General features: G+C 38.1%; 1 protein-coding gene across 2 annotated transcripts; it reads left to right on the top strand.

The window, feature by feature from the left end:
- The first annotated feature begins 713 nt into the window (after window positions 1–713).
- On the top strand, window positions 714–21,292 carry sf3b2 (splicing factor 3b, subunit 2). Of its 2 annotated transcripts, XM_016492044.1 has the most exons (23): window positions 714–902; window positions 1,252–1,295; window positions 1,368–1,427; window positions 1,548–1,703; window positions 4,814–4,876; window positions 5,936–6,065; window positions 6,731–6,834; window positions 6,919–7,027; window positions 7,919–8,019; window positions 9,080–9,274; window positions 9,603–9,725; window positions 9,802–9,882; window positions 10,677–10,904; window positions 11,671–11,820; window positions 11,904–11,943; window positions 12,865–12,914; window positions 13,085–13,192; window positions 14,515–14,622; window positions 16,251–16,393; window positions 16,474–16,575; window positions 18,152–18,251; window positions 19,812–20,009; window positions 21,052–21,292. In XM_016492044.1, the coding sequence occupies exons 1-23, from the start codon at window positions 797–799 to the stop codon at window positions 21,121–21,123; spliced, it is 2,571 nt and encodes an 856-aa protein (XP_016347530.1). In that variant the 5' UTR covers window positions 714–796; the 3' UTR covers window positions 21,124–21,292. The 2 variants fall into 2 exon arrangements, with proteins under 2 accessions (XP_016347530.1, XP_016347532.1); XM_016492046.1 differs by lacking the exon at window positions 11,904–11,943 and having other exon boundaries at window positions 12,825–12,914.
- The last annotated feature ends 1,081 nt before the right edge of the window (window positions 21,293–22,373 follow it).

Raw genomic sequence — 22,373 nt, 5'->3', positions numbered from 1 at the left:
GCGATTATGGTAAGGGGCGTTACATTTCTGACGCGTGCTTGCGGTGTTCGGCCAATCACAATGCACTGGGTCAGCTGGCCAATCAGAGCAGACTGCGCTTGTCAAAGGAAGGGGCTTTGTAGAAAACGACGTGTTTGAGAGAGGCGGGGCATAGAGGACCTACAATAATGTACAGTATTTGAAAAATAATGTGTTTTTTGAACATTAAAGCACGTCAACATATTCTGTTACACCAAATACACACAATAATGATCTTTAAAATAGCATCATATGACCCCTTTAATTTTTTTTTACAAATGATAAAAACACGCAACAAATTAATAAAACTTCAAATCTAAAACTCAAGCTGCGGGATGTCATGAACAACAAACCCCATCGGTGCATCCCAAATCGCGTACTTGTGCACTGTTCTATGACGATTAGTAGTATAAATGGTGCGAGTAGTGCGTTCACACTGAAAATTCCAAAAAGGAAAAAGTGCACTTTAAATACCCGGATGATGCACTTAAATAACCGGAAAAATTAAGTGTGGAATGTTGGACACTTCATGCACTCAGTTGTCGCAGCTTTAATTACGTACCGAAGGGGGAGGGGCTATGAGACTCCGATTATGAATGACAAAATAACCTTATATAATTCATACTATACATGGTTGAGTACGTAGTGCATGAGTACATATGTATAGTGTATGAGTGCGTAGTGTATAGTGCGTCATTTGGGACGCAGCTCGTGAGGAAGTGCGTGGCGTTCCCGTGATCCCTTGCGCCGGAACGCGTTTGTTCCGTAGAGCTTCACCATGGCTAGCGACGTGCCGCCGGGCGCTGATCCAAATGTAGACTTTAACGCATGGACTCACGGCGAGCTGCAGGCCAAACTGGCCGAGTTTGGAGCACCTAATATGGGTGAGATGAAAACGTTTTATTGCTGTCGCTGTGGCGGAGTTTGCCTCGGTTTTTCTCGCTAGCTAGCTAGCGTTAGCCGGTTAGCCTGTTATGCTCCTGTCTGCTGCTCAGGCCTTCAGTACACTAAACTTCGCGCTAAAGTGTGCTGCACATGTAAATATGTTTCATGGGAGGCTGTATTTATGGCTGTATTTATATTTATTCGGGTAGTAAACACGCGTTTGGTTGTAATTGGCGTTAGCTACTTAAACACACCAGCACACATTAAACTCACGCAAAACGTGTTTAATGCAGTCCAGTGTTGTTTATGATAACCATTTGTGCTTTCTGTCTTTTTTTTTTTTTTCAGGTCCCAGAGAGGAGCTCATAGACAGACTGAAATCTTATGCACAGGTCAGTTAACTGCAAATCTGCCCGTAAATTGGATTTCCTTTTATGAACATTACATTTTTGTTTCGTCTGCAGTCTGGGATGATTTTAACTAAGCCGAACATGTCAGGAGGAGATGCCAAGAGCATGACTACGGTACTACCATGTTTCGTTTATTCTCTTTAAGCCTTTGTGTTTGTAATTAGTTGTGTTTGCAGTGGCAAGTATCGCTGGCGTTTCCTTTATTTGAGAGCCAGAGCATGTTGTGTGTCTCAGATGCCAGGTCTGCCGCCCATGCCCCCGATGCCCTCGATGCCCCTGCCGCCGGGCATGAACATGATGCAGGCCATGAACATGATGGGGGGCCCTCCACCCATCCATATGGGCATTGAGCCGCCTGGCATGATGCAGCAGGACGACAGAGCCACGCAGGTGAGAGAGACACAACAGTGTGTAGATTGCACTGCGATGCCGATCACAGTTGCATGGCAGGGCTCCAGACTGCGGCCATCTTTTCTGTCGGTGCAAAAGCGTAATGAAACCACGCTACAACCTGGTCCGAGCTCAGAACAGGTTTACTCTGAAACCAGTGCTAATCTCCCCACACTGTTACTGCACACACAGAGCTGCGAGATCCAGTGAGATGCGCTTGAATTCTGCTCAGACTTCTCTGTTATAAACCGATCAAACAGCACTGACGTAGAAAACCAGAAGTAGTAATGCTGATCATAACCATGCTGTTGTGGCAGAAATAGTCGAATGTTATTACATTATTAATTTCGGGGTTTGTTCAAACTTTTTGAGAGCGAAATTCAAGCACTCAACTATTTCCAGCACTTTAAAGCTCTAAACATGATCCAATTTCAATTATATTTTTAATGGAATGAGCAAAATATGCTTTTTGGTAAACAGGCACTTAAGGAAAATTTAAAAAACGGACATCAAATTATCACTGTAACCAGTAGATGGCAGCAGAGGAGCACTTATTGGCTGATTAGTCATTCATTTCCACTTCTTGCTTTATAGAATATCAAATTCACAAAAAGCACTTTTTTTTTTTTTTGCGTATGAAGTAAGAAAAGTCAGAAAGTGCCTTGAAAAACAAACTTTTCTTCAGTTTGCAACTGAGTCACACATAAAGAGCGTTCCTTTTATAATCGCTGAAGTTGTCGGTCAGTTCAGTATAATGCTATAGAAGAATAATGGTACATTTAATAAGAGTAGAATATATGCATTTTCTATATAAAATTAGATTTTGCACTCGTTATTGTCATTAATAAAAGTCAATTTTGTATGCTTCCCAACTCAAGCTCAGTGCTTTACTGTCAAATGTGTATAAACGTGAAATGAACATGTAATATTATTAGGAACTGCACTTATTAATGCAAAATAATAGTAATTTTATGATTCAATTCTTTATTTTTAATACTCCCATTAAGTATTAATTAGGGCTGAACGATTTTGGAAAATAATCTAATTGCGATTTTTTTTTTTTACCAATATTGCGATTGCGATTTAATATGCAATTATTTTTTGCACTAAACACTGTCTGTTAACTTTAGACCAGTGGTTCTCAAATTTTTGTGGTCGCACCCCCCTTTAAACCTATACAAAAATCTGCCCCCCTTTCCCGAATCCCCATTCCACCTCAGACTACCAAATAATTTCATTAAACATTATGAAAAATTAATGCCTTCTTAATTTAAAAAAACCTACAGGGAAAAAAAACACCTGCATCACTTAAAACATTGAAAAATAGCGTAGAGAGAATAACTGTTATTATTATTATTATTCTCTTGCTGTTATTTATTTATTGTGGGTTTCATGCTGTCCGCTAAGGCATAGGACACGCGCAGGCTTTCCTCCTCACCAACGACATTAAACACCGTGTCTACAGCAGACGCGAGCGGCAAAATACAGTAGAACCTATTATAATCAGTGACGCTGTCTACACTGGATGCGGCGCGACATTAAACTGATGCCTTGTTCTATTTATGACGTACTGACACAAAGTTCAAATGATTTGCAACGGTCGCTTTTTCGCGTCCAGTGTACAGTAGAGCTGTTGCGGTGCGATGCGACAACTGTAGCGTCCTGTATAGACACAGTGAGTGAAGCCGAGAGCAAGATATGCCTCGTCATATTTTCTGCATTTAGCTTTTAAATGACCAGCACCTTCCTGGGTCTGTGCGACTTCATCTATGGCTTTTCTCTTCCCTTTCACAAACCGATCCATCTCCCATTCTAAGTTACATCCTTTGGCTGTTTACTGTTTTATTTCTTTTCTTTTTCTGCTGATGGCCCGCGCTCGACTTGAAGCAGCGCTGCTTAGACCGATGGGTGTGTGTCAACAAAGTACTGTGAGAGCTATAAGAGAGCGCGGATGTCTCCTTATGCTTTCTCTCGCTTGCCGTACTTTGATGTCATACACCGATCGATCTTCAAGTCGAACACACCTCTTCACTCTCGCGTGTCACGTGACTGAGTGTAATCGCAGCCTCTGCGATTGAAAAATTACGTTTTCTCATATCGCGATATTATCGCAAATGCAATTAATCGTTCAGCCCTAGTATTAATGGGAGTATTAAATGGGAAGCTTTATTTAGAAATAGAAATCAGTTCCAAATAGGGCTGGGTTTTGACACAAATTTCACGATTCAATTCTCATTCACAAGCTTTCGATTCGATTACCGATTCAATATCGATTATTTTGGATATATATCAGGTACAGTCCATGCCAAATTTTCTCAAGGAAAAACAAATATCTCCACTAATGCTGTAAAATATACATGAGAGTCAGTTGGTACTACATTACTATAATATTGAAGGTTAAAACTGACTGATTTGCAGGCTACACAACTGCTAAAATTACACTTAATTATGTTTTTTAAATAGTAAAGTTACAATTACATAATATTTCTACTTCGTTTTTTTTTAATAGGCTATAAACATTTAAATGGTAGCTGTCATAAAACTTGATGGATTTATTCAAACATAAATTAAACATTGAAGAACAGTAAATATTATAATGAATATGTTATATGGTGCATATATTTAGCAACATGCCCCTCTCTACAGTTTATTTTTCAGCTGACTAATGAGTTTATGGTCACCGAATATGAGGTAAATGTGACATTACGTGGCATTGTTTACAAGACGTTATATTGACGTCTTTGCGATTTGGTGCATATATTTAGCAAAATGCCCCTCTCTACAGTTTATTTTTCTAGCTGACTAACGAGTTTATGGTCCCCGAATATTTTTTTCTGAGGTAAATGTGACGTTACGTGACATATTGTTTACAAGCCGTTATATTGACGTATTTGCGCGGCTGAAACACTGATGGAGCGATTACATGAGACCGATATTGATTGTAAAGTTGTACTCTTTCTTTTAACTTGCCTTCGGATGTTTAGTCATGTTTATTTTGTGCTGAAGCTGGTATTAATGTGGAGGAGATGATCAGCTCACAGGCGCCTCGTGCTGCTGCGTCTGTTGTTGTCAGTTTAAGTTGTGTTGTTTATAACTGGGTGTGTGTTCAGGGTGATGCACGTGTGATGGATGAGCAGATGAAGGAGCAGGAACTCCTAGAGCAGCAGAAACGGGTGAGAAAATAATTATTCCTGTTTTTAACCGTGCTGCTAGATTTCGAAGGATTTGTTATACTGCACAATCATTTACAGCTGTATAATTGTGAATTATTTTCTATGCACTACCTTTCAAACTTTTGGGGTCAGTGCAATTATAAAAAATAAAAAAAATTAGTAGTTTTATTTAGCAGTTGTCTTATTTAGCATGTAGCAAGCTGTATTGCTGTACTTACCTGTGCACATTCTTCTAGTACATGCCTGTTCATCTGAATATTTATTGTGCCTTCATCTGAGTGTTTGTCTATTGTGTACAGGCTTCTTTCTTTTGTTGCTATCTTCTGTTTATTTTTTGTTATATACTTTATAAATAATTGCACAGTCTATGGAGCGGACCTGATTTACATTCCTGGTTATATATTCTCAATATAACTGTGTACGTGACAAATAACAATCTTGGATCTTGGATCTATGGAGGACACATTAAATTAATCAAAAGTAACAGTAAAGTCATTTATAATGTTACACATGATTTCTGCATCAAATAAATGCTGCTCTTTTGAACTTTCTATTCATCAAAGAATCAAGATTTTTTTTAAATTTTTTTTTTACAATTTCCACAAAAATATGAAGCAGCACAACTGTTTTCAACATTGATAATAATCAGAAATGTTTCTGGAGCAGCAAATCAGCATATTAGAATGATTTCTGAAGATCATGTGACACTGAAGACTGGAGTAATGATGCTGAAAATACAGCTTTGATCACAGAAATAAATTACATTTTTAAATATATTAAAATAGAAAAGTTATTTTAAATTGTTACAATTTCACAATTGCTGTTTTTACTGTATAAATGCAGCTTTGTATGGGAATAAGAGACTTCTTTTAGAAATAATAATAAATTTGAACTTTTGAACAGAGTTGTAAATGTTTTGCTGCATATTCTGTGATGTAGATTGTGTATGCATGACATTTGTACAAAGAAACCTGTGACATTTCACTTATCAGATTCAGACATTTGTTCTTTGATTTGGTATGAATGATTCTGAAACGGATGTTTGTCTCTGTCTCTCAGGCTGCTGTGCTTCTGGAGCATGAGAGGCAGCAGGAACTTGCTAAAATACAGCAGGGGGCGGCACCAGGCACCAGAGGACCTGAACTGGGACCACGACCCAACCTCCTGCCCCCCATCCCGCCTCTCAGAGGTCAGCCGCCCAACAGCCTTCATACTGGAGAAATATGTGAAAACACTCATTCACCGTGATGCTTTCGTTAGCAACTGAATTTATGCTCAGACCTCAAATCATGTCAACCTAACATCAGATCATGCTGACTGGATGTCTTTGTTTTTATTTTACTAAAAGTATAGACACTACAGGCAAAACATAGTTTTTTTTCATGCACTGGTCACTTTTGATCAGCTTTTTTTTTATTAAGTGTTGTTTCAGAATCGTAAAAAGAAAACATTCAAAGCACCTATAGATTTTAATTGTAATACAAAACCCCCATCTATAAAAACCTTTAATATGTCAACAAAATGAAAAGAATTTTGAACCTGGCTTTATCTGATGTTCAGATTTGTTTTCTGGAAATCAAATGCATGTTTAATTAGATAATTCCTTAATTGCATGTTTAAACATAACATTTCAGAAAACTTGTAACATAAAAAAAAAAAATGTTTGCTTTTCTTAATGCGTTCAATGAACTAAGGGAATATGGTTTATCTTTTAGTTTATTTTCTTTTTTTACCCATTTCATCTAATCTGTTTTGCCTTTCGACAGCCAGACTAGATTAAAATGACTACAGCCTGCACATCTGTTTTTGATCAGGGTGATTTTTACTGTAAACATGATTTCTGTCCTCCTGTAGTTGGGACTCTGAGTGGCCCCGCCCCTCCAGGTGTTTCTATGATGCCCCAATCTGTCAATCAACGACAGAAAGTCCCGCCTCCTCCGGGGGAAGACGGCAGAGAGGTACGAGAAGCCTGAAAGCCTCGATGCATGATCGGTTGAACTCAATCTCTTCAGTGATCTTGACGTGTGTGTTTTTGTGTTCAGTCGTGGCAGGGTGAAGATGTCGGCATCGGGCCGAAGATTCCTCAGGCTCTGGAGAAGATCCTGCAGCTGAAGGAAATGAGACAGGAGCAGCTCAGCACCGCCCCTACAGGTCGCTATCAGCATGCTCAAACGCTGCCTTAATGTCCATAATGATCATATTTATGAGATGAGAGCACTTGAGCACATCAGGTCTAATTACCAGTTGGAGAAACACTTAATTTACTTTTGAGACTCGAGTTTGCAAGCTGAGAATTAATGAAATCATAGTAAAGGTTAATGCTGGTAATTATTAAGTTTAATTAATTGTAGCTTGTGCTTAGTTATGTGGTTTGTAATGTGTGTGTATAATGCATCTCTTGATATTTCTTTCTGTCTGTTTTAAAGTAATTCATTAAATTAACCCTTTGCACTGTTTATTCAGAATTTGTTCAACGAATTTGAGCTTTCTATTTTGATCAAAAATATAAAGCGAAAGTGAAAACTATGAAATATTAAAATTTTAAAGAACTATTGTCTGTTGTAATATATGTTAAAATGTAATTTATTCCTGTGATCAAAGCTGAATTTTCAGCATCATTACTCCAGTCTTCAGTGTCACATGATCTTCAGAAATCATTCTAATATGCTGATTTTCTGCTGCTTCGTGTTTTTTGTAGAAACCATGATATATTTTATTTTTCATGATTCTTTAATGAATAGAAAGTCCAAAAGAACAGCACTTATTTGAAACCGAAAACTTTTGGAATGTTACAGATGTATTTACTGTCACTTCTGATCAATTTAATGCATCCTTGCCGAATAGAAGTATTAATTACTTAAAAAAAAAAAATAATAATAATAATTTAAACCCAAATATTTAAACAATAGTATGCATTTCCCATCATTCTCACTCTTGCTCTTCATTTTGTTGTATTAATGCAAAAAATGAATTGTCTTTTGTAAGACCATGCTTACATTTACACAATGTAGAAATCATTTCTGTGGCTGGTTTTATCCACAGAGGAGGATGATGATGAACAGACCGGCGAGATGGACTTGAACAGTTCCTCTGCCCGCGGATTCTCCGATGAGGACGATGAAAGCGGTCTTTCCAAAAAAGACGTAGGTTTCCTTGCGTCATCAGCCTTTGCGAGGCTCTCTAAATTGCTGTTGTCCTAGGGCTGGGCGATATAGCTTAAAAATGTATCAACGATATAATGTTTCATATCGTTTGGTATCGATAATTATTGACATTTTTTATAACCTTTTTTAAAACAGAGCAATAGACATTTTTTTTTACATTTAACCACTGTATTTTTAAATTAACCCAATTTATTGAGACAATGAATATCTAATTTCTAATGTTTTATATGCAGATTAAATGGGTCTTAAGGAAACTTTTGTCTTGCTAGTTTTCTCAAATGAAACGGTAAAATTCTCGCGAAGTGACTCTCACAGCAGCTCTGGAGATTACGTTTTTGTGTTCATGCCATCACCTAGTGAGATGCAGAGGCCGAAAATCACCGCGAGCGTCACTTGTGCTTCAGTATTTGTGTAGTAAACAAAACCGCGTTTCCGCCATTCATACATAGAGGCAAGCGCAACATGCAGGATTCACATTTAAACCGTCTTTATGCATTTTAATATTCACAGACACTAGTTCATATCGCAATTCGAATTAAGTGGCAGTGGCTACTTTTGATTTATTCGTCCAAAATTGACTAATTCTGTGGCATTCCGCGCTATAGAGTAAATTACGTTTTTATGAATGGACTCCGTGATCCCGTCCGTGTTTTCGCAGAAACCATATGGCCCTAGAAATGTAAGCACACTTCAGAACATTTCGGCTTGCCCTGTGTGTTGTTTGAATGAGTTGCAGGGGTGACCTCACGTCACAGGGTCTCTCTTTCTCTCTCTGTAGCGTATGCGCCCAGATGCGTTCTCAGGTACTGAAATTTGGCACCGGTTGATTTAACGTGAATCGGTATTCGGTAGTACCGACGCAATTCGGTCGGTACCCTTAAAAGTACCAAGTTTGGTACCCAACCCTACTCATAGCACGTGCCTATATCATGCACTATATCGAACATTTTTTATATCGTTATCGAAGGAGGTGTACAGTCGATAAATATCAATACCGTTTTATCGCCCAGGCCTTAATTTTCTCCTTGTTTGTTTATAGAAAAACCGCAAGCGCAGGAACAGGAAGAAGAACAAGAAGAAGAGGCAGCAGGAAAAGGAGCAGCAGGAGGAGGAGAAAAAGAAAGAGGAGAGCCGTGACAAGGAGCCCGAGGTGGAGATCGAGTACGTGACGGAGGAGCCTGCGATCTACGACCCAAGCTACATCATCTTCAAGAGGATCTTTGAGACGTTCAAGGTCAGAAGCTTTAGGCTTCATAACAGGATCAGAAATATGATGGAAAATGTGGCGTTTCTTGAGATGTTGAGATGAAAGTAGTGTAACGTTAAGAGTCCAGAACGATCATTTGTTGAAACTAAACTGCAAAACTTTGTGTTCGATATGAGAAAATGAAAAGAATGGAGCTTGTTTGGTGTTGCATCTCGATCTTTTGATCTGCTGCATAGTTCAAACTTCATCACGGTTTGACATCCATCCTGCTTCGTTCACCTAGACTGGTGTTTTAAAGACTGAAAATAACTCCCATATTTTGATGGATGTGCCATTCAATGGTTTTCTATCACAGCTGACAGATGATTTGAAAAAGGAGAAGGAAAAGGAGCCAGAGAAGCCCGAAAAGCCAGAAATCCTTTCATTTAAGAAGAAGGGGTTTGAACTGGAGAAGAAAGACAGCGATGACAGCGACGAGGTGAGTTGAAGGCCTTGTGAGAGTCTTCCAGCCCTGATGATGTTCCTGTCTAACCCCTCCGCTTCCTGTTTGACAGGAAAACAAGAAGGACATGCCCAAGCTGTCCAAAAAGAAACTGAGGAGGATGAACAGGCTGACGGTGGCAGAACTCAAACAGGTAACAAATGGAACATTTCTGTTTATTTTCTCTTCATTTGAACAAAATTACAACTGAAAGCACCTCAGAGTTCAGTGCGTTTAGATTCAAATGTATAGTAAATGTAAGGGGGAAAGGTGTTTTTAAATATCTACTTAAAGGAATTGTTCACCCAAAAATGAAGGTCATCCAAGTAGGGCTGCACGATTATGACAAAAATCATAATTGTCGATTATTCCCTTGAAATTGTAATTGCGATTATTAATTACGATTATCACAATTTACATTGAATGATGTTTATACCATTGTTTGATGCAACTGCATGCTGTACTTTTATATGAAAATGAACAAGCTGAAAACACTCTTAACTGAAAAACCTTTAGTGCTTTTCTATAGTATTAAGCCTCAAATGTCAAATATACATCGGATTGGTTTCTTTAAATTATAAAAAAGTACAAATATGAATGGTGTTATAATGTTATACTAAAACTAAAAGAATGGAAAAACCCTTAAGATAACGTGTAGAAAGAAAAAAACATATCTTAAGCGTGCAGAATAACATAAGTGGACTTTGAACGATTAATTGCCGCTTTGAACGATTACGTAATTGTGGCATCCATAATTGTAATCACGATTAGAAATTCGATTAATTGTGCAGCCCTACTCACAAGATATAGATGAGTTTGTTAGTTTAGCTTATCATTCACATAATATATTCTAGTCATTCCAGTGGAAATGTTGGGTATTTTCTGAGCTAATGGCAGGTACAGTTGAATGATCACGCTTCATAATGTTTGTCCTCCTCTGTCCCTCAGCTCGTGGCGCGTCCAGACGTGGTGGAGATGCACGACGTGACGGCGCAGGAGCCCAAGCTGCTGGTGCACCTGAAGGCCTCCAGGAACACGGTGCCTGTGCCACGTCACTGGTGCTTCAAGAGGAAGTACCTGCAGGGCAAGAGAGGCATAGAGAAACCTCCGTTTGAGCTGCCCGAGTTCATCAAGAGAACCGGCATCCAGGAGATGAGAGAAGCCCTGCAGGAGAAGGTCATGTCACGCTAATGTATCTCAGTTCCCACAAACGCATGAAGCAGCACTGTTTTCAGCACTGATAATAATCAGAAATGTTTTATGAGCAGCAAAGCAGCATATTAGAATGATTTCTGAAGGATCATGCGACACTGAAGACTGGAGTAATGATGCTGAAAATTCAGCTGCGCATCACAGGAATAAATTACATTTTACAGTAGATTCCCATAGAAACAGTTCTTTTAAATTGTAAAAATATTTAACTGTTTGTAATGTATTTTAAATTAAATAAATGCAGACTTGATGAGCATGAAAATTTTCAAAATCATTAAAAACAAAAAAAATCTTACCAACCCTAAACTTTTGAACGGTAGTATAGCATAGGCTATTTAGTGCTTAATATAATATATGCATATCTGATGCTTATTCATATTACACTTGGCTCATTCTGTTCCTGAACCGAAGTTCATGAAAAGCAGATTGTTGCTGTTTGAATTAAGATTAGACCATTTGAAAGCAACAACAGTGTGCAGAACCATTATATTATTGTCTGTTATATTAAAAAAATGGGACAGCAGACTTTAATGAAATCTGTCAAACTTGCGGGGAGCAGCTCGATGTTTAGTTTCTGTCTGTAAATGTGCCGCATGAGCTCCTGAGGCCTTCAGCAGTTTTCATACGAGACCGCGCTTGAGTGACGTTTATAATATAGTGAATCCGCTTCATTTAAACTGATGTATTTCCCGCTGCTGTCAGCTTCACTGACGTCTCCGTATCCCTGCAGGAAGACGCCAAAACCATGAAGACCAAAATGAGAGAGAAAGTTCGGCCCAAGATGGGGAAGATCGACATCGACTACCAGAAGCTGCATGACGCCTTCTTCAAATGGCAGATCAAACCGAAGCTCACGATACACGGGGACCTGTATTATGAGGTGCGCCTGCTTTACCTGATCATCCTGTCAGTTATGATAACACTTCCTGCAGCATAAATAACTCTAGTCTGGTTATGTGTCAGGGAAAAGAGTTCGAGACGCGGCTGAAGGAGAAGAAACCAGGCGATCTGTCCGCAGAACTGAAGACTGGAGTAATGATGCTGAAAATTCAGCTGCGCATCACAGGAATAAATTACATTTTACAGTAGATTCCCATAGAAACAGTTCTTTTAAATTGTAAAAATATTTAACTGTTTGTAATGTATTTTAAATTAAATAAATGCAGACTTGATGAGCATGAAAATTTTCAAAATCATAAAAAAAAAAAAAATCTTACCAACCCTAAACTTTTGAACGGTAGTATAGCATAGGCTATTTAGTGCTTAATATAATATATGCATATCTGATGCTTATTCATATTACACTTGGCTCATTCTGTTCCTGAACCGAAGTTCATGAAAAGCAGATTGTTGCTGTTTGAATTAAGATTAGACCATTTGAAAGCAACAACAGTGTGCAGAACCATTATATTATTGTCTGTTATATTAAAAAAATGGGACAGCAGACTTTAATGAAATCTGTCAAACTTGCGGGGAGCAGCTCGATGTTTAGTTTCTGTCTGTAAATGTGCCGCATGAGCTCCTGAGGCCTTCAGCAGTTTTCATACGAGACCGCGCTTGAGTGACGTTTATAATATAGTGAATCCGCTTCATTTAAACTGATGTATTTCCCGCTGCTGTCAGCTTCACTGACGTCTCCGTATCCCTGCAGGAAGACGCCAAAACCATGAAGACCAAAATGAGAGAGAAAGTTCGGCCCAAGATGGGGAAGATCGACATCGACTACCAGAAGCTGCATGACGCCTTCTTCAAATGGCAGATCAAACCGAAGCTCACGATACACGGGGACCTGTATTATGAGGTGCGCCTGCTTTACCTGATCATCCTGTCAGTTATGATAACACTTCCTGCAGCATAAATAACTCTCGTCTGGTTATGTGTCAGGGAAAAGAGTTCGAGACGCGGCTGAAGGAGAAGAAACCAGGCGATCTGTCCGCAGAGCTGCGAATCGCTCTCGGGATGCCCACAGGACCCGTGAGTGCTTCATCCTGTTCTGCTTTACACAACAACGCATTTCCTTTTTGCACGAAGCAACTGTTGTTTTGTTCTGTGATATTGCTGGAGAGCTTTTCATGCACTAGGCACTTATGTAATTCTTTCTGTGTAATTTTAGCTGTGCTTTTAAAATGCCTTTGTCTCTGCAGAACTCTCACAAAGTTCCCCCGCCGTGGCTGATCGCCATGCAGAGATACGGACCTCCACCCTCGTATCCAAACCTGAAGATCCCCGGCCTCAACGCCCCCATCCCTGAGGTCAGACACTGAGGAAGAAGTTTTCAAAATGCTACTTTTAAAAGTAACACTTTGCGTGATTGCCCTTATCATTGGAAAATTTAATATAAATTTCTGTACGTTTTTAGATTGCGTGTGTGTACGATGAATCATGTTTTTATGATCACAATTTCTGCTTCTCTCAGTTTGCTAAGCATAATCGTCTGCAATATTTGCCCCCTGGCTTTTTTTGTGAGTGCTTCATCCTGTTCTGCTTTACACAACAACGCATTTCCTTTTTGCACGAAGCAACTGTTGTTTTGTTCTGTGATATTGCAGGAGAGCTTTTCATGCACTAGGCACTTGTGTAATTCTTTCTGTGTAATTTTAGCTGTGCTTTTAAAATGCATTTGTCTCTGCAGAACTCTCACAAAGTTCCCCCGCCGTGGCTGATCGCCATGCAGAGATACGGACCTCCACCCTCGTATCCAAACCTGAAGATCCCCGGCCTCAAAGCCCCCATCGCCGAGGTCAGACGCACTCAAACACGGAGAAAAAAAAAAGAGCGTTTCATTTTAATTTCGCATTTGCGTTATGTTGCATTGGGTAACAAGCCTTCACAAACTTCATGGTTGCAGTTGCCAGATTTCCAGTTTGAGTTTAAATTGCTATATTTTCTGCACACGCACATATATATATATATATACACATATATACGCACATGTATGTGTGTGTATACACTGTAAAAAAATATTTGCAGTTGATTTGTTTCATATGTGTATATATATGTATGTGTGTAATGTTACATAATTTGTAGAACTTAAAAATGTAAGCATTTTTTTTTACAAGTTAATATATTTAAAATATGTAGGCCTACTGTATGTGTGTATGAGTATATATATATGCATTTTTACTTTTTAAGCTATTTAAAAAAGTACATGTATATGTATTCAAATTTATTTTTAATATTAATATTTAACATATTTTATTTATTTGTGCATTTCTTTGGCTAGAAAGTACGGTTTGAGTGTGATCTCTATAAAATAATCATTAGTCAAGGAAGTCTGAAAGTTCATTAGTCAAAGTAGTTTGCCTGCAGCATGCGGTTGTAATTTTTCACAATTAATACTTCCAACAGTGATATGCAAAAGAGACTTTTGTCAGTAATTTGGTATAAAGTAATGTGCATTACTTGTAACACTGATCTAATTAAAAACAAAAGCACATCGGTCTCTAATACAGGATCTGACGTACACAAGATATTCATTAAAAGCTGTTCTACTAAAGCTGATTATTAGTGTAGAGGTCATATAAAGCTGTGAGATCTTCATACTTATCTCTCTCTGTGCATGTGTGTCTTTTAGGGCTGTTCCTTTGGCTATCATGCGGGCGGTTGGGGTAAACCTCCTGTGGACGAGACAGGCAGACCGCTGTATGGAGACGTGTTCGGAACCAACGCCATAGACTTCCAGGTGAGCAAACTACAGAATCATGTCCTGAATATACAGACTCCTTTACATGGCATTGCTAGACACTAGATAGCACAACCTGTGAGATAGGGCTGTCAAAATGGCTGAAAAACTAAATTCGAATTTTGTACTTGAATATGATCAAATTTCTAATTATATTCGAATTTAAAATGCATAATTTCAGTTAGGGTGAAGAAAAGCTTTTGGCTTCTCTCCTGAGGCCACAAGAGGGCGCATCGAGCAAAATATTACTAATGCACATTTATTCAAAGCATAAGATAGCATGACTATCTGTGGAAAAAAGTGCATAATGTTTAAAATAACGTTTATAAACCAATTATAATTAAGTTGCTTAAACAACTATAAACAAAACAGCATCATGTTTGTATGCGGAGTTTAATACAAAGGGCGGAAAGCCAATCACACAGAGTACATTTTTAATTTAAAACATGAGATGCAGTGGGATGGGGAAAAACCCGCCATAAAGTCTCGATACATGTTTTTTTTTTTTTTACATTAAATTTGCATTAATTTTACATGGCTTTCTAAACATGCGGCTCTTTTGTGCGAGACGCGAGTGCAACGCTGATAGATGTCCCTCTAGAAAATGTGATAAATATGTGTTCCGTGTGAACGGCTTGGTTTGAGTTTTGATGTAAACAAGATCTTCTCCGCATTGATGTTCACTTTTTCCGCTATATTTGTGATGAACAACGCAGCAGCGCCGCATCTAGTGGCTTCAACTGGATATCCTAACAAAAATTAACGTAGTAGAATGAAGCAGGGTGAGGCTGAAAGCCGTCGAAGCGAAACGAGGCGCTGAACGAGCGTGACACAAGGCTCGAAAAGCTCGTAATAAAATAACACAACTATCTTGAAAAAAGTGCATAATGTTTAAAATAACGTTTATAAACCAATTATAATTAAGTTGCTTAAACAACTATAAACAAAACAGCATCATGTTTGTATGCGGAGTTTAATACAAAGGGCGGAAAGCCAATCACACAGAGTACATTTTTAATTTAAAACATGAGATGCAGTGGGATGGGGAAAAACCCGCCATAAAGTCTCGATACATGTTTTTTTTTTTTTTACATTAAATTTGCATTAATTTTACATGGCTTTCTAAACATGCGGCTCTTTTGTGCGAGACGCGAGTGCAACGCTGATAGATGTCCCTCTAGAAAATGTGATAAATATGTGTTCCGTGTGAACGGCTTGGTTTGAGTTTTGATGTAAACAAGATCTTCTCCGCATTGATGTTCACTTTTTCCGCTATATTTGTGATGAACAACGCAGCAGCGCCGCATCTAGTGGCTTCAACTGGATATCCTAACAAAAACATTAAAATGCAACGACACTTACATCGTCATCGCATCTCATGCGCCGCTGATAAGGCTGCCTCCTTAACGCACACCTAAAATTCGAATGCAGCGTATTTGCATTTGAACGTGGATTTTTATTTTGAGTTCGACGAATATTCGAAATTAGATTTTTATTTTTTTTGACAGCCCTACTGTGAGATGCAAAAGTGCCTTATTGCTTTCACAAATAAACACATATTAAAGGACACACTTTTCATTTCTGCCGTGTTTGATTCTGTTGTTTGGTTTGCCTGATAATGTTGACAGGCCAAAGCAGAGGAGGAGGAAGTAGATCGAACCCCGTGGGGCGAGCTGGAGGCGTCTGATGAAGAGTCATCTGAGGAAGAGGAGGAGGAGGAGAGCGACGAGGAGAAACCAGATGAAACGGGCTTCTTCACACCAGCAGACAGGTGCTGCTCGTCTCTGATTGGCTTGCGTGTGTTTGAGACTTGAAGGCTCACAGATGTCTGCTCTCACGTTGTTTTGACAGCGGGATGATCACTCCGGGCGGCTTCTCCTCCGTTCCTGCCGGCATGGAGACTCCAGAGCTCATCGAGCTCAGGAAGAAGAAGATCGAGGAGGCCATGGACGGGTGAGTGTCTGTGCGCAAATTTAAGGGCTCTTCCACTGTAAATCCTGAAATAATAGTACAAAAGTCATTTTTTCCAAAAGTTTATTGAACCTTTAGACAAAATGTGATAAAATAAAATTGTTTACATATTTGATACATCAGGCTTATATGTGACCCTGGAGCACAAAACCAGTCATAAGGGTCAATTGTCAATTATAGTCATCTGAAAGCTGAATAAATAAGCTTTCCATTGATGTATGGTTTGTTAGGATAGGACAATATTTGGCCGAGATGCAACTATTTGAAAATCTGGAATCTGAGGGTGCAAAAAAATCAAAATATTGAGAAAATCGCCTTTAAAGTTGTTCAAATGCAGTTCTTAGCAATGCATATTACCAATCAAAATGTATGTTTTGATATATTTACGGTAGGAAATTTACAAAATATCTTCATGGAACATGATCTTTACTTAATGTCCTAATGATTTTTGGCATGAAAGAAAAATCAATAATTCTGACCCTTACAATGTATTTTTGGCTATTGCTAGAAATATATCCATGCTGGACTGTTAAGACTGTTTTTGTGATCCAGGGTCACATATAGTCTGATTTAGTGAGAATATGGAGGAAAAAACACCTCTGTTTTATTCAGAGACCCAAACTGAGCAAAAATATGCAATTTGGTGCAGGTGCTGATATTTATATGCCCAAAAAATATGAAATTCTAATGCTTATGTAAATAAGTGTGATCTTTATAACAGTATAGCAGATACTTGCATATAATGCATATAAATATCAGTTGTCACTTTGTATCTCCCAATAATATGTCTCAGTAAAATGAGATTTACATGCCTTGTTTTATGATCAAAACATATAATGCAATGCAATACAGTGATGATTGACAGATGAACAAATAAACAGTTTTCATATTTGATGCTCACATTTGAAAACGATTTTTCTGTAAAATGATGTCTGGATAATCAAGTAAACCTAAGTAAATGTTCATCTTGAAATATTACTAGCAAAATAGACATTCTAACGTTTACTTTATAAAAATCAGTAAAGATATGACAGCATAAAGACATGTAAAGCACGAGTTGAAGGTGGACATTTTTATAATTATACTAAAAGGCCTTTTACTTGCTAAAAAGTCTAAGCCATCTATCAGACGACAGAAGGCATGGAGTAGATTGTGTGCAAAGTTTTGCACATGTTGCTCATTTAGAGAACTTAAAAATGAATGTATCAGATATGATACAGTAGGCTTTATGGGGTTAATTAGTCTGAAAGTGTATTGTGTGCATTGTTAATGCTTTTTGTGAGACTCTTGACAAGCCCTCTACAGCACCGTTGGCTTGATTATTCCTCTAGTGTCGCAGAAACATCATTTTTAAACTTGCTGTGATGCAAAAACTAATGGCATTTGTGCCTGATGTCTGTCGCAGTGGGTAAAGATGTGGGCTGTTCACCAGACGGTTGTAGTTTAAGCTCTTCAAGTGCTGATTGGTGAACTATCAGCATCGTCAGGCTCAAGCACTTCAGATAAAAGCATCTGATGAATCGCTGTGCATGTAACTCGTGTTTGTGTGTGTTTTCAGAAACGAGACGCCTCAGCTGTTCACAGTGCTGCCGGAGAGGAAGGCGGGGGCGGTCGGGGCCGCTATGATGGCGTCCACACACATCTACGACATGTCTACGGTATGCCAGAGATGGATGCGTGTCTCAGTTCGTTGTCTCAGAGCAGTTTTGTTTCGATAAATTCTTGGTACATCCCTAAAGAAACGCACAGGATCTGAATGCACACTTTAACATCCGTATACATTTAAATCTGAAATCTTGGTGATTTAAAACAATGCACATTTTAATGCATTAGGCATCAACTTGAACTGATCTTCATTTTAATGAACCAATATCAATTCCTAAATCCCATTTTATCCAATTTAAACACCGGTCATCCGGAAGTCACAGTAAGCTTTGTTGCTTTTGATATGAACTTTGAGCTTTCAAATTCTATCAGTTACACCACAAAATACAGATGATAAATGTGGTGACGCTTTTTATGTGGCGTGACCGATCGCTATATACGCCTCAGTTCAATTGGCACATGAACAAACTATCTCTGCAGCTTTACTACTAGTTACAGCATGAAATAAACATGAATGAACATTAGAAGGTGTTGAAAGAGACCGACAACTTACTGAAAAATATCATGTCATGCAATCACTCAGTCAGTATTTCAACTACAGAAAGATGTCAGTGAAACCGCTTCTAAACAATGCCACGTCACATGAAATTTACCTCAGGAAAGCCATTCAGTGTCAAACTTGTTAGTTAACTAGAAAATAAAAAAACTAGAGGAACATTTTTATAAATAGATGCACTATATTACAAAATCATTATATTTTTACTCGACCTGTTAGCGAGTCTTTATTATTTAATGTATATATGAATAAATCTGTCATGAAAACAAATTATGGCAGCCACCGCTTAAATGTTTATTTTATTTAAATGAGGAATTTAAGTAGAAATGTAGTTATATCATTAAAAGGTTGATTAAAAACTGCTTTGTACAAAAAAAAATGTTATGCAGCTCTCCAGTTTTTATCTGGAGTGGTGATTTATTATAGCGAAAAATAAATGACAATTGAATTTGGAGTTAATTTTAACCCTTAATATTGTGGTAATGTTGTTCCACCTGACATGCTTTGTGTAGTTTACAGCATTAGTCGAGAGAAAAATTGACGTGTACAATTGATGTACATTTAAACGAATCAATATCAAATCAGAATTTAATCGAATCATAAAATGTCAATATCCAGCCCTATTATGCATCATCTGCCATTCATATTTTCAAAAACAAAACCAGATGTCTGATTAAACTTGAGATGAATCGGTGCAGAAATGCAAACTGGTTTGTGTGTTTTATAGTAATGGTTTCACCTCGCAGCCAGACTCGTATCCCAGAGTCCTCTCTGTGTGGTTGATTTGAATATCTAAATGGCAGATAACCTTTGCAGGCCTCTGATAGCAGAGCGCTGACTTCACATCTCCATCAGATCTCTCACAGCCATCACATGCAAATCACTCCGTCCGTATGAGATGCATTTGCATTTGAAATGACAGCGAGGAGATAAACGAGTGTGACGGTGGTGGAAATGTCAGCTATATAGCGTTTATATCACTGCAGATGTGTGTCTGTCATGTTAACATGCTGCCTCCCCTCTGATTGTGTGCTTCTCTCTCGTGCTGTTCGTGCAGACGGTGACGAGCCGTAAGGTGGGCGGAGTCTCGGGGCTGGGCGGAGACTCTCAGGCTGTGGAGGTGGCTCTGGCGCCGGAGGAGCTGGAGCTCGACCCCATGGCCATGACGCAGAAGTACGAGGAGCACGTCAGAGAGCAGCAGGTGGAGAAAGAGGACTTCAGCGACATGGTGGCCGAACACGCCGCCAAGCAGAAGGTGAGATCAGATGGAGTCTCACGAGCCGCATCGAAAATGCATCAGCCGATCATAAACCTTTCGGTCATATATCAATGCAAAATCAAAAACGAGGAAACAAGAAGTTATGTCTTGCGTTAATTGAAGCTCATTTGCATTTTGTATTCTTCATTTCCATTATTATAATGCATAATGGGTGTTATACTTATGAGCTCATCATCATAGTTTATTAATCATTCTCATTGCATTCATTAAATGACCAACAGCTTCAAAAAAATCGTTATGATGACATTCCTTATGATCTGCTTCATTTTTTAGTTGCTTTGGACAAAAGCGTCTGCTGAATGAAGAAACGTAAACATTAAATCAGCCATGATGTACCTTATATTTTACTTTTTTTTTTATCATTTTATATATATTTATTTTATTTTTTTATTCATATTTAAACATGCGTATTGCCTATATTTTAATTATACATATTTATTTTAGTGTATATATACACAATTTATGATTATATACACAATTTGTAAATTTAATTTATTTATAATTTATAAATTATTATAATTTTATTAAAAAAATAATGTTTTGAAGATATTAATGCATTTGTGTTTACATACATAAACAGACATTTTTATAATTTTTATTTAATTTTTTGTAATCACACGGAGGATACATGTGCTTGATTGCCATGAAAATCAGTGCTACTTTCATTAGGCTTTACTTACTTTATGCCAGATTTTCAAATCTTTCCAAATTTTGATTTTAGGTAAATATGACCTCTGCATGTTTTTGAAATGCTTTGCAGAGGATGCTATAATAAAAAATTTAAAAAAACACACAACAATGGAAAAAAAAAAATAAAAATTCTAAGAATTCTAAAATCACTATATTCATTTCTGCACTAAATGGAGTGCAATAAAGAAAAGTTTTTTTGAATAGAGCCACTTAAATGTCTTTGATAATATAAGGTGTTTTGTGTACCGTCTTTGTTTGTCGTTTTAGTGAATGGTTAGTGTGTTTTAACCTGTTTCATAAAATATGTTTCTTTCTCTCTTCCTCGCAGCAAAAGAAGCGCAAGTCGCAGCCGCAGGACACGCGCTCTGGAGCGAAGAAATACAAAGAGTTCAAGTTCTAGGCCTGCGGTGAGCTGCGGGAGACCAGCCCTTCTCATCCTTCATTTCTTATTCATTTTAACTGCTGATGTCGTGTAGAAGCGCCCTTGTGTTTGTACGTCACATGACAGTGAGCGACGTTGTTCATTTATGCTCCATGTTTTTGTAAATAAAATGCTAGTCCATGACAAACAGATGTTACAGGGTTTTATTTCTTTAACATTTCACCCACTTATTTTTTCCGTTTAGCTGATTCATGAGCTTGTTTATGAAAAGCTTATTTTTGGATTGATGCTACTGATTTATAGGTGAATAGGAGTGTTTCCTCTAAATGAGTTTGTAATGCATTGGAGCTTTATACTGCTGTCTGCAGTGAGCTGCTCAGGCCAGCAGGGGGAGTGTCAGGAAGTCTGACCGTCACCTGATGTCTGGGATTTGTTTTGACCTACATAACACTTTCACTTCCACTTGACCTCAGTCGAGAGCAAACAAACATGGCTTCTCAGACAATAACACACTCATTTCCCCTCAAACACGCCGACTGAATGAGCTCAAACACGTCGCATCGGTGGGCAAGATCCACTTTGCCACATTCCAGACGTCTTCATTTCAAGGGCTCGATTGTCATCTCAGGTCTTCATGTGTTTTGTGATCTCTGATGAGTAAGACATGAGGGATTCCTGAAGTTATGCTGGTTCTCACTGAAGGGAGTTTTGCACTGCAAATGCCAGTCATTTTTCCTTATGGAAACCCATTTCTGCCACAAAAGAAAAAAAAAAATCATGCTTTGGTAAATCACAATTATGACATTAAAAATATGTTATTTGAAGTTATGAGACAAAGTCATAATTAAAAATCTAAATTGTGAGGTACTAAGTCATAGAGTGGGCAAGATCCACTTTGCCACATTCCAGACGTCTTCATTTCAAGGGCTCGATTGTCATCTCAGGTCTTCATGTGTTTTGTGATCTCTGATGAGTAAGACATGAGGGATTCCTGAAGTTATGCTGGTTCTCACTGAAGGGAGTTTTGCCCTGCAAATGCCAGTCATTTTTCCTTATGGAAACCCATTTCTGCCACAAAAGAAAAAAAAAATCATGCTTTGGTAAATCACAATTATGACATTAAAAATATGTAATTTGAAGTTATGAGACAAAGTCATAATTAAACATCTAAATTGTGAGGTACTAAGTCATAGATATGAGATAAAAGTAGGAATTAAGACAATTAAAATGAGATAGAAAGTCAAAATTATGATTAAAAAAAAGAGGCA

The sequence above is a fragment of the Sinocyclocheilus anshuiensis genome, unplaced genomic scaffold, assembly GCF_001515605.1.
Source record: "Sinocyclocheilus anshuiensis isolate Anshui unplaced genomic scaffold, SAMN03320099.WGS_v1.1 scaffold674, whole genome shotgun sequence".
Lineage (NCBI taxonomy): Eukaryota > Metazoa > Chordata > Actinopteri > Cypriniformes > Cyprinidae > Sinocyclocheilus > Sinocyclocheilus anshuiensis.
Note: the sequence above shows the minus strand (reverse complement) of the source record. Positions and strands in the feature narration are given on the sequence as shown.